The following is a 12,296-nucleotide window of genomic DNA, read 5'->3' on the forward strand; positions in this document are numbered from 1 at the left end:
TGGGTGTCATTCCTTTGCTGCAGGCTTTTAGTCATCATCATCATCATCATCGTCCATCTTTATCTAACACAGTACGTGGGAAGCACAGTTTTGAGCTCTTTACCAATGCGGCAGCTTGTTTAATACTCATAACAACCTATCAAGTAGGTAGGTGCTGTTACTACCTCTACCTTGTTGGTGAGGAAACTTAGGAACAAAGGAGTCTAAAGCCACATAACTAGTAAAGGTTAGAGCTGAGGTTTGAACCCAGGCAGTCCGGTTCCAGAGCCTACACTCATAACCACATCATTGACTGATGTGGGTGATCCTCCCATCCTCTTGAAGGGATTTTCCTTTCTTTCATCCTCCCCACCTCCACTTCCAGTCCCGGAGAGAGAGCCAGCCAGGCATGGTTCAGGCCTGGCTAGACCTCCTGGGTATTCCAGGAAGTGTATCTAGGGGGCAGAGTTCAAAGGCAGAGCTTGGAGGTCTCAGGCATTGGTGGAGGCCAGGGCATGGAATCTTGTTTCCCCCATGACGCTACTTCTCTGGCTCAAAGATGGGCGCTAGGATCCCTGATGAACTAACAGCTATAGGTGAGCAGGGGTGTAGAACAGACACCAGGTCCAGGAGACTGGGACTCAGGCAGGAAGACCAGGCAGACCGCCTGAGAAGGCAGGCAGAAGCCATGCCCTAGACAACAATGCATGCTGGGCTAGGATAGGGTAAGGAGGTGTACTGGGCCCTGCGGGCTACACAGGTGCTAGAGCTTTTCCTGGGGCATCTCTCTACAGGTGGTAAACAAAGTCTAACCTTGACCTCCAGAAAGAACTTACAAATGTGTTTGGAAATAACTTTTGACTTGGATCTGCTGTAACATATACAGGAACTAGCTATCACAGAAGGGTTCAATGTGTTATTACTGCTATGGATGAAGAGCAAACTGGGGCAATTCGCCTTGGCCTTCAACATAAACATCATCCACCATTCGGCAAAACGCTAAACAGACCGACACTGCATTTTATAAGGCTCTGCCAGGATGAGGAGAAAAATGTAACTTACAGTGAGTCATCTTGCCTTTATTTATTTACTCATTTATTATTTTCATTATTTTTCAATTGAATTTATTGGGGTGATATTGGTTAATAAAATTATGTAGGTTTTCAGGGGTACACGTCTATAATACGTTGTTTGTATATTGTGCTGTGTGTGCACCACCCCAAGTCAAGTCTTCCGTCACCATTTATCCCGTGTCCCCTCTCCTACCTACCTGTCCCTGCTCCCCTTTCCCTCTGCTAATCCCCATGAATCATCTGTTTTCTTGTGCATAACAATAGTCTCGTTTTCCTCTTGTTACCTCAACAACAAACAGGCTGTATTCAGTTTATTTTACACATCTCTTTCTTTAAATTTCTGTTATTTATACCCACACAATAACAGACAAATAAAAGAATCAATAGTTACTTTTTTAAAAATTGGGCATCTAATATGTGTTCCAGACGCCAGTGGGGTACTATGACCTTATAATAACCCTGTATGTTAAACATCATTATCCCCATTTCACATCTGAGAAAACTGAGACTCACAGAGATTAATGACCTAACCCAGGATCCCACCAGTAGCCAACAGGAAGCCAGGCTGTGGATCCAGGTCCATCTGAGGCCAAAGCCCACACAGCCTTTCAAATGCACACGGTTTACAGATCCCTTGCTAGTTGCACTCTGTCTGTTCCCTATAACAACTTGCAAACATTTTTATTCACAGCTCAGCATCCTAATTGAAAACCCACTATAATCTGCCTGTGAGTGCCCATAGAAATGTCTAAATTGTGTCTGTGCCTGAGAGATAAGACATACAGCTGCAGCTGTGACTCGGCTGCTCTTCCCCGAGGACCACAGGGTCAGTGTGCCGTGCATCGGTTATGCGCACCTGCCCCAGGTCGTCACATGAGCACTGGTTTTCAAATGAGGTAGAACTGGTTCGACTTGATATGTATCATTGGTGAGAGGAAGAAGAAGGAGAGGAGCAATGAATATTCAATGTCAAATCTGTAAAATAAATTTAAGTGAGGCAGACAAAATGATGATTGCAGTTGTGACATGAGAGGAAACATCACATTCAGATTTGCAATCAAAGCCCAGACTCATGTCATCAAGAGCTGCATAAATGGAAGCAAAGAGACGCAAACAAAAGTATGCTTTTCATTTTCTCCATCGCTTCACTTGCAGCTTCATCTGATAGCTCTCAGCCACACACTCCTGAGGTCCCTGGTGTCGAGGAGACAAGACTATCCCAGAGTTTAGCCAGGGAGAAGTATCAGTCATTTACGGTTTCCCTTTGTCCTTCACAAGCTCGCTGCAGCTCATCCAATCTCAGATAACCCTGTAATCATTATGTAACCATTCAGCCATGACCAGTGTGGCTCAGTAGGTTGGGTGTCATCCTACAAAGTGAAAAGTTGCCGGTTCTATTCCCTGTCAGGGCACATGCCTGGGTTGTGGGTTCCGTCCTCAGTTGGGGGCAACCAATCAATATCTCTCTCACATCAATGCTTCTCTCCCTTACTCCCTTCTCTCTAAAAATAAATAAATAAGATCTAAAAAAAAGGAACTGTTAAAAAATTGCCTTCTTTGCTCCTTTTATTTTGCTAAATGTTATTTATACTTGTGTTTCTTTAACATTCTATTTTATGGCTCATTTAGAGTAGTACATGTGCATTGCACTGCGGAGGGAAAGCATGCTCTGTATACTGAACTTACGAATACCCAGTGATTATGTATTAAAAAAAGTGGTGTCTTAACTGCTTTGTGCTATGCAGAAGTCCTTGGTAGATTGCCCCACAGGACAACCCCTGCATTGTGCATGAGACATTAAACATCTAAAAGGTGCCTAAGAGTGTTTTAGTGTTATTTAGGGAAGCTGGTTGGGTTTTAGTGGAAGTGGGAGTGCTTTATTGCTTTTCCTGTCTAAAGTAATGGAAAGGACCCCCACCATCTGGAAATTCAGTAGCTAACACATTTTCTTGAACAAACTAGATTCAGATAAAGGGAGGTGCCTGTACTGCCAAATGCTCCGAGGGGACTCTGTCCATATCATCAGATCTTCCACTGACAGGCGGAGGCTGGGACTGCCAATGTTGTTGCCGCCCAGACCTTGCTTTGAGTCCTGCTCAGATGTACACACTGGAAACATCTGACAGCTGGTTAGACAACTGGCTAGTCCTCAAACCTCCAGCAGGATGTATGGTTTCAAAGTATTTCACTCATCATGTGCCTCAGATGTTACTGGCTAAGTCCTGTGAACTAAGCCTGCCTAGCTCCCAAGGCACATCTCCCCTAATGCACAGCACCTACTCAGTTTCTCTGGTCCTCTAAAGAGTCCTCCACTATTTCAGTTCCCATTTTCTTTCCCTGACCCGCTCCAACAGGCGTTCGTCCCTACCCATTACCTAAACAACGCCCACTGAAGCCATCCAGGACCTTCACATCACCAGATCCACTAGTCGGTTTTCACCTTATTCATGTATCAGCCTGGACACTGTTGATTATTTAATGTTCTTTGATATATTTGGTTCACTGTTTTTGGGACACCTCTCTTTTCGTTATACACCAGTCTTGTTTTCTGGTTCCTCCTCATCTTTCTGAACATGAAACACGGGTGGGCCCTCAGTGACCTAGCTGCACTCACTTTCTTATCCAGACTCATGGCTTCAAATGCCACCTGTGTGCCAAGGACTTCCAAGTTTGTATCTTACCCCAGTCCCCACTCAGCCTCTCTATAAGGAATATCTAATAGACATCTCAACCTTAACACATCAAAATAAACTCCTAACTTCTCCCCTGAAATCTGCTCCACATACGGTCTTTCCCATTTTAATACATCTCCATCCTCGCACTTGCTCAGGCCAGAGACCTGAGAGCCAACCTTGACTCCTCTCGTTCTCTGGCATCCTGTACCGAGTGTGACTGCAGATATGGTGGGCTCTACCTTCGAAGTATGTCTAGGGTATGATGACTCCCCACTACCTCCACCGACCACCCTGGCTGGTCCAAGGCACCGTCATCTCTCACCTGGTCTCTTCACAAATACCTTCCTAATTGGCTCCCTGGCCCCTTCAGCCTGTCTTCTGCATAGCAGGCAGAACGACTCAAAATATGTCAGTCCTGTGCCCAGTGCCCAGCGATGGTTCTCCATCTCACACCGAATACATGTCAGACTCCTTACAATGGCCTAGAAGACCTTGCGTGATTTAGCCCCGTGCATCCTCAAGTTATATCCTTCTTCTCTGACTTGTTCACTGTGTCAGCCACGTGGGCTTCCTCACCATTCCTTAAATCTACCGAGCAGTTTCCTGCTTGCGGGTCTTCATTTTCTGTCCTCTCTGCCTGTGAACTCTTCTACCAGGATTCAGCATTGCTCCTTGCCTCGTTTTCTTCAGGTCTCTGCTCAAGTGTCACTGGTCAGTGAAGTCTCCCCTAACCACCATGGTTACAAAGCAAATCCTGCCTTCTTCCTCCCCTTCTTTCCTGGACACAATCTATCCCCCTTACCTTCCTTTATTTTTCTCTCAACAGAATATATATTTGTTTACTGCTTATTTCCTTTAAAATTATTTATTTTTAGAGAGAGGGGAAGGGAGGGAGAAAGAGAGAGAAAGAAACATCAATGTGAGAGAAAAACATCGATCAGTTGCCTCTCACGCCCCATAAATTGGGAACCTGGCCCGAAACCCAGGCATGTGCCCAGACCGGGAACTGAATGAACGATCTTTCGGTTTGCAGGATGACACCCAACCCACTGAGCCACACCAGTCAAGGTGATTATTTCCTATTTAATTCCTTATGTAGAATAAGTTCTAAGAGACCAGGGATTTTGCCCATTTTTGTTCAGTGTATACATCCTGATTATCTAGAATACTGAGTAGCACTTACTAGATTTTCAGTAATTGTTTTTGAAGATATAGATGCCAGAATATGAGAGCTAGAATCTTTTTTGTATAATATTAATTTACAAATGTGTCTGTATAATATAATAAAATATATAAGTGTTTCCCCGAGAATACTTTCATAGGTCTCAGGAGATTTTTAGAATAACTCTGTGAAGGAGGAAGATATGGATGGATATTCTCAACTGACAATGAGAACATGGAGGCTCAGAAAGCTTGGGAAACTTGTCACCCTGACTTCATCGTGCCAGTGTTCATCAATCTGAGGACCTAATGTGGGAGCCTAAATGAAAGATATATTTACAATTAATAAAGTCAGAAATTGAAGGTTGGATGTAGTCATTCAGCTGGCTTACATTGGAAGTGTATTGTATTGATTTTATTTGCTTAGGGTCCTTTCCTTGGGGAGCGTCCCTTCTCTACTTCATGTCTTTGGTGTGTCTACCCGTCAGACGCTCCACTCCTTGTGTTGTTGGTGGAAATCAGGCTCTTCCACGGAGCAACAAGGAAAGCATTCCGAGGACCCACACACGAGAGACTGTGGTACGGCAATATGGTCTGTTCAGTTGGAGATCTGCCCCTGGGTTTGCAATGTCCCATCTCTGTCTGCCCTGCTGTGCAAAAAGTCCAACTCTGTCCTCAGCAAGGCCAGTACAAAAACCAATGTCCCGTTTCTGTTCTACAGTCAGGCTTAGTCTTTCGGAGCCCACGCCATCTGCTGCAGGCCCTGGTCGCTGCTCCTGGTAGCGTGCTCCTCCTCGGGGAGAGAGTGCGCATGTGCCCACACACTGGGTGAGTGTGGTCATGAGCAAGAAAGCAGAGCTCCTTTGTTCCCCTGAGATTATATCAGTTTGGGTTTGGGATAGATCTAGTGCTTTTTCAAAAGGATCAATCAACTTCCCCAGCTTTTATGGGCTTTGGTTGGGTCCACACCCTCTAGTTAGACCCACAGGCTTCTAAGGTGCTGAATCTCCCTCTGTACCCTGCAACAATCCTGTACGGGAGTGGGTATGGGAGGAGGGTTAATCCCCTGGGCAGAGAAATGCTGTAATCGCCTGGGGTGTGAAGCTATGGCTTCCTGGTGAAGCCAACAGGCTCGAGTCCCCCTGTTTATTAAGCTCAACATTGAATTTCCTTTCTTATTTATAATTAGTTAACTACTTATGGTAACACTTGGTCACACCAGGCCAAGCCTGTGACCCAAGTAAGCCAATTTGCATTTGAAACAAAGACCTTTGGCATTGGAAGAGGTTGGAGCTGAGTGCACTGTCACTGCCTAAAATATAGTCTCCTACTTCCTGCCACTAACCTCCCTGGATCCTGTAGTTGCTGTAGCATCCTCAGTTACTCTTTTTTTTTTTTTCACTTCAAAACATTATTTTTTCGATAATCCTCTTTCTTGCTTAAATGAATCTGTTGCTTGCAACCAAAGAATCTGAGCTGATAGACTGCTTACAGGGTTTAAACCTCTCTAGCTCTGAGGTGTGACTATAATCTCTTTTGAGATAGACTTTACTTCTCACACAGAACACTGAAATGGCTGTGTGAGCCTGCTCTGGAGAGATTTCTCTGACAGGTATGGCTTTGCCTTTCTTCGTGTGCTTCCACAAGCTGGGTGTATAGCAGGTGCTCAATAAATGCTTATTAAATGAAATGCATACCTGAAAAAGAATTAGGTATAATTACTCGCAAGATTTCCAGTGTCCATTAAGTACTTTGCCCCAGAGCAAAATGATTTCAAGAACTGGGGGAAATCATTTTATTTTTCAGTGATCTAGTGCATTAAGCTTTGTACAATCTCTTCTCTAAGTCTGTAAAACCAAATCTTGGTGTTCAAAATAATTTTCTTGTTCTTTAATAAGAGAGTGGGGGTCGGGGAGGAATACTGGTTTCAGTGAGAGGGAAAGAAAAGAAAGGCTATGGAGCTTCTGAAATATTGACAACTCCTACATACTTGGAAGCAGAAGGAGGAGGAGGCATATGCTGTTTCTAATTTTGAAGAATTGATTTTTATTTTTTGCCATCCCACTATTTTGCCTACAAGAATCTTAGCTCCGTAAAATCTGTCAGATTCATTTTGTGTGCACACGCACAGCCCTTTGTGAGGGAGAGAGAGAAGATGGAGACATGCATGAGCTGTGGGCTTCCTAGGTGCCAAGGACAGCTCCCAGGGGGTGGAGTTCGCCTGGCTGGAGAGAGTCGGGCAAGCTTGTACAGTGTAATTATTTGGGATTTCTAAAAATAGTTTAACAAGCCATAAAAAGGGAGGAAGAAGATGTTCACTTGGCAAATCTGGAATCTTCTCTTTTATGAATACGAATTGAAAAATCACGTGTAACGAAAGGAAGAAAACAGGAGGTGATTTGCAAAATCCAGGGAGATACGGTGTGAATGAATAGCAGTCACACATTTCTTTGGATGAGCAAAATAATGCAGATGTGCAGCCATCAGGGGCTGCAATCAGGGAACTTCCCGTCATTCCCCAGGCCCTGGGGGCGGGGCCGCCTCCACCGTCTCTGACCTACGGTCGGCGGCGCTGTGGCCCAGGCGCCCAGCGGCGCTGCCCCTGTGGCCCAGGAGAGGCTTCTCTGTGTCCTTGAGTCCCTTAGAGGCCCGGCCAACCGGCCCTTAGCCTTGGACATGGTGCTTCGTTTGCTGCATTCGCTCCATAGTGCAGCCTTTTGGAAAAAAAAATCTTAATTTATTATTAAAACAACTCAGAAAACATTCTAAAAGGCAAATTTGAGACAACCATAATCTGTTTATAGTTATGGTTATTTTGATAACTATTTTCAAGTTTTCATTTTTATAAACAGTTACTTTTAATTTTTCATTTCCTCTTCTGAATCATGACCACAATAGGCATATTTCCCAGAGTTGTAAACAGAACGTCTAATCATTACACGTTTTACAATAATTAATGTTATTTTCTAAAATTTTATGTGGTTTCATTGTCATTTTATTTATTTTAGTAGCTTTATATACAACCTATTGTTTTACCATAACTGACGTAACTACCCCCCAAACTATCAGGTGTCTAATTTTCTATCATACTGTTTATCTATATATGTGATCAATATTGCTGCAGCCAAAAATCTTCTGTGTACAGCATTTTTAAATGATTACATTTGATTTTTTCTTTGACATCTCTGTTGCAATGGGTGGGATTAGCAGGTCAGACGATGTCACTGTTTTGACACGTGGTGGTGTGGGAAACAGCCCCTGGAAAGTGCGACAATTGTCCGGCTGCCACCAGAGTGCCCCCCCCCACCCCCCATGCTCACATCCTCAACAGTCCTGCTTTATAATTAGTCCTTGTTTCCTGCTTTAAATATTCTCCTGTGTACTTACCCAATTAGTGGGGCTTGTTTTAAATGTTTGTTTTCCTGATCTCCTTTTGATGCTCACATCCTCAACAACCATGCTTTATAATTAATTTTTGTTTCCTGTTTTAAATATTCTCGTTTGTTCTTACCCAATTAGTGAGGCTAGTTTAGAATGTTTGTTTTCCCAATCTCCTTTTGTATGAATCATATACATTTATATCTGTTGCCCAATTATGCATTTCAGAAAAGTTGGAAAAAGGCTCTTAACCCCTTTCCTAACATGTGGTTTCTCCATTTTTAAGTTTTCTTGTTAGCTCTGTTTTGTTAGATTTTATTATACGAGGTTTGAAATTTTACACAGCTGTGCTTCTGTTGTTGTAAACTCTTTTGTTATTGCAGTTGTTAAAAAATATTATTTGTTGGAATTAATGTTTTATGACCAGTTGTTTTATTCTTGAAAAACAATGAAGACTGCAATCCATCTTAAGCTTTTGTACTGAAGAATGGGACGCATTAGTTTCTCTTCATTGCGACTTCATTTCAGCCCATGCTTCAGAGGTACTTGAGCCAATAAAAGGCCACCCCATCCCGGTTTGGCCTCAGTTCCTGTATGCTAATTTTGGTTTTTATTTCTAAAAAGTCTTCAAATTTTATAAATATTGGCAAATAAAAAATTGTGAGAACAAACACTTTGTAAAACTAACAAAACAATTTCTTTCTGGGTCAGGGTTAGCCTCTGAGCTGTCAGATGGTATCCTTTGATCCACGCAGCTTTATGGCTGTGTCCTTTCACTGTTATGGTTTTTTGTTACGATCTGGCTATTGCCTTTACAGCTGACACATGATTTGCTGCTATTCACACAGTCTCTGGCCACCAGGATACTTATGGTTCCAATATGAATGCAGAGGGGTCCAGTTCTGATTCTCAGGCTAGTGGGCTGACTTTTCTATATGATGCTACCTTATCTTAAAACACTTCTCCTGCCTTGGCTGGTGTGGCTCAGGGGATTGAGTGCCAGCCTATGAAGCAGAGGGTCACCGGTTCGATTCCCAGTCAGGTCATGTGCCTGGATTGTGGGCCGGTTCCCTGGTGCGGGGTGCTTGAGAGACAGCCACACATTGATGTTTCTCTCCGTCTCTTTCCCCTTCCCTCTCCCCTCTCTAAAAATAAATAAAACATTAAAAAAACCTCACCTTTTCAAGTCATGCTAAATAGATAAAATGGGGTAGTCAGAAATAACTATCTACTCTACATTCTAACAGAGAGAATCAATAGCATAAGTGAAGAATGGAATTTATAATTAAAAAAAATTCCTGGGAGATATTTCCTTGAGAATTCTTCTAAAGTATCATAGACTTAGAGGATAAACCAACTGTTCTAGTTCCATATATTTTTTCCTATGTTTCAAAGGATGAAATGCCTAGTGCTTGGGGATTGCAACATATGGTAGAGAACAGACACAATCGGTTAATACAGGATTCATAAGAACATATTGTTTCTGATCTCCATAGCCTCAGTGGACATTGGTTGCTGGAATCAGTTTAATCTAAATACTGTCAATATTTTTCAGGATGAGATGAAGGTGGAAGATGATTTAAGACTGCCTTGCCGAATACGTGTGTGGTTTTTGTAATACACAGAACCGAAGAGGCAAGGTTGGCAAGCAATTCACCTCTTATGTGAGAAGTGAGGCTTGATTTGATTACATGAACAAGACTATCAGAATAATTTGAGGCAGGTAAATGTAGGAACCACAAAAATAGGAGACAATACAGTGAGGTGGGAAAAGCTCAGCGTTTGGGTTCAGAAAGGCTGGTTCAAATCCTTGCTTTGCCACTAACCAGCAGGGAAACCTTGGAGAAGTTTCTAGATCTCTCTGCAGAATCGTCTGTAAAACTGAGATGATGGCACCCACTTCACAGAGCTGTTATAATGATTAAATGATACAACAATTGTAACAGCATCTGGGACGGTCGTTCAATAACTGTCCGCTATTTATCTCACCCCAAATTGTACAGAACTGTATTTGCTGGCAACCCACAACAGAGAGAAAAATCAAAGCATTCTAACTTGGAAGTAAATATGATCTTTCTTCCCCCAAAGCCATATAAATCAGATCTTTCCTGTTAACTGAAACAAGAAACAGGCTCTCGGTTCAAGGTCATTGCCCCAAAGCCTAGGGTAACTATACTAAGTACTGATCAAGGAGTTGGCTTAATTCTAACCACTCTAGAGTGGAAATATTTTCCTTCTGCTTGTTAAATTCAACTATGTAATCCCACATGTTTCAAACCCTTGGCCATAATTATAAATTTTCCACATTTTACTGTGCATATTACAGAATATATAAATAATGTCTCTTTTGGGGGGGGGGTCATCTGGCTATGCATGCTCACTTTCCTCATGCAGTTTCCTCCAAAAAGTCAAAAGGGTTGAGCTAGAGTGAGAGAGCCTCTCTTATTTAAACTTTCTCCAATTGAGAATTCTGCTGTCTCCTTTGCAAATGAGGAGGTAGGAGGACCTTGACATTGTTTTCTTTCTGGATTAGGATGACACAAATGTCCAGTTAAATATAGACTGGGTGTAGCTAAGTACTAAGTAAGGGTTCTAAAGGAATCAATACACTTCCTGTCTCCCTTACTGTGTGGATCTAATAGAAGTGGAGGGAGTGGGGGAAGGGAAGGAAATCAGTAGAATGAACCTACTGTGCTCCAAGCACTTTATATCTCTTTCTCTCTTTTTTTAAAACATGTTTTGTGTTTTTGAATCCTCGGAACAACCCTGGGATGTAGGAGGAATGACACAGAGAGGTTAAGTAACTTGTTCATACTCACACAGCTGATAAGAAGTGACTGTAATAAAAATCCAGTTGATATTGAATCCAAACCCAGGTGTGTCTGAGTCTTAGAACTATGTTACCTGTAGTAGGGGTATGATTCATATATCACTACAGAGTTGGGAGCATTTAATGATTGTTAATGTATTTTCTTAGGATTGCACAAGAATTAAAGGGACAAGGACTCCTGCTCTTTGTGGTTCCTAAGTAAGCTATTAAATAAAAAGTGTGGCAGGATGCCTTGATGGATGGGTTATCCTGACAGTAATTCAATCTGTGGAATTATCTTTCCTACTTTTTTTTTCCTGCTAAGACTTCCTTCCAGCTTCTTTAAAACATAAGGATATCCTTGAAATGGATCTTTCTTGTCCTTAGGAAAATCACCTGAGTTTTGTCTCTTGGCTAAGAACGTGTAAGGGAGGGTATGTTTCATTGTCTTGGTGTTATAGAGCCTTCGGCACCTTCCATGGGGAGTGGCCCACTGGGAAGAACAGGGATGGGGTGAAGCGTGACCTCAGAGAGCTGATCATGTCTAGGGTATAGGTGGCGCTGTACTTACTGGTGCACTGCTTTCCAAAACCAGCAAAACCAAACCAACTACGAGTTTCTGCTGTCTTCTGGGATGTACTGTCCCATAGATGGATGATTTCCAGCTATGGACATGATGTCATTGACCTCGAAGCTAGGAAAAGATGCACACCCACTGGCCGTCGCCCTGTGAACCTTGCCCAGAGTTCCCTCACATGCTTTGGCTGCAGGCTTATTATGGTGTGAGAAACTCTGGGATGAATGTTGTGTTAGAGGAATGGCTTCCTGGGATGAGAGAGCTCTCAGCTTCCCTGCCAGGCCCCAGGTCTGATTTTCAAAACTAAGCTGAGTTAGTGCAGACGGCATTTGCCTCTGCTGCAAGGATGTGCCCACCCACCCTTGACCTCCTAGGACCACCACCACTTCAGCATCCTGGGGAGAGCCCACTGCCTCCAGAATCTTCACTGCCTCAGCCCGGGGAAGAATATCATTGAACCTGTCCCATCCTCACCTGCTGGCATGGGGCTGAGTGTTGGAAGTGAGAGAGCTTTCCAGAATGGCTCCTGCCTTGTTTGACTGCAAGCCCTTTTACTGAACTTCATACCAGGGCGGACAGCCAACCTTGAAGACCCACTGCCACTGAGGCTGACAGCTGCCCAGGGCAGCGCTTACTTCAGGCTT

At 43.2% G+C, this 12,296-nt stretch overlaps 1 protein-coding gene across 3 annotated transcripts in view; it reads right to left on the reverse strand.

The window, feature by feature from the left end:
• GRIN3A (glutamate ionotropic receptor NMDA type subunit 3A) overlaps positions 1-12,296 on the reverse strand; it is a 164,820-nt gene that overhangs the window by 11,367 nt on the left and 141,157 nt on the right. The window contains exon 8 of one of the 3 annotated variants that reach the window (XM_036021985.1): positions 4,783-5,207. The exons of the other annotated variants lie outside the window; for them this stretch is intronic. Coding sequence (XP_035877878.1) covers positions 5,106-5,207 — 102 coding nt within the window. The 3' untranslated portion in view covers positions 4,783-5,105. Of the gene's footprint in view, positions 1-4,782; positions 5,208-12,296 lie in introns of those variants that run through there. 3 annotated transcript variants of the gene reach the window in all.

Source organism: Phyllostomus discolor, chromosome 3 (genome assembly GCF_004126475.2).
Source record: "Phyllostomus discolor isolate MPI-MPIP mPhyDis1 chromosome 3, mPhyDis1.pri.v3, whole genome shotgun sequence".
In the NCBI taxonomy this organism is placed as follows: Eukaryota; Metazoa; Chordata; class Mammalia; order Chiroptera; family Phyllostomidae; genus Phyllostomus; species Phyllostomus discolor.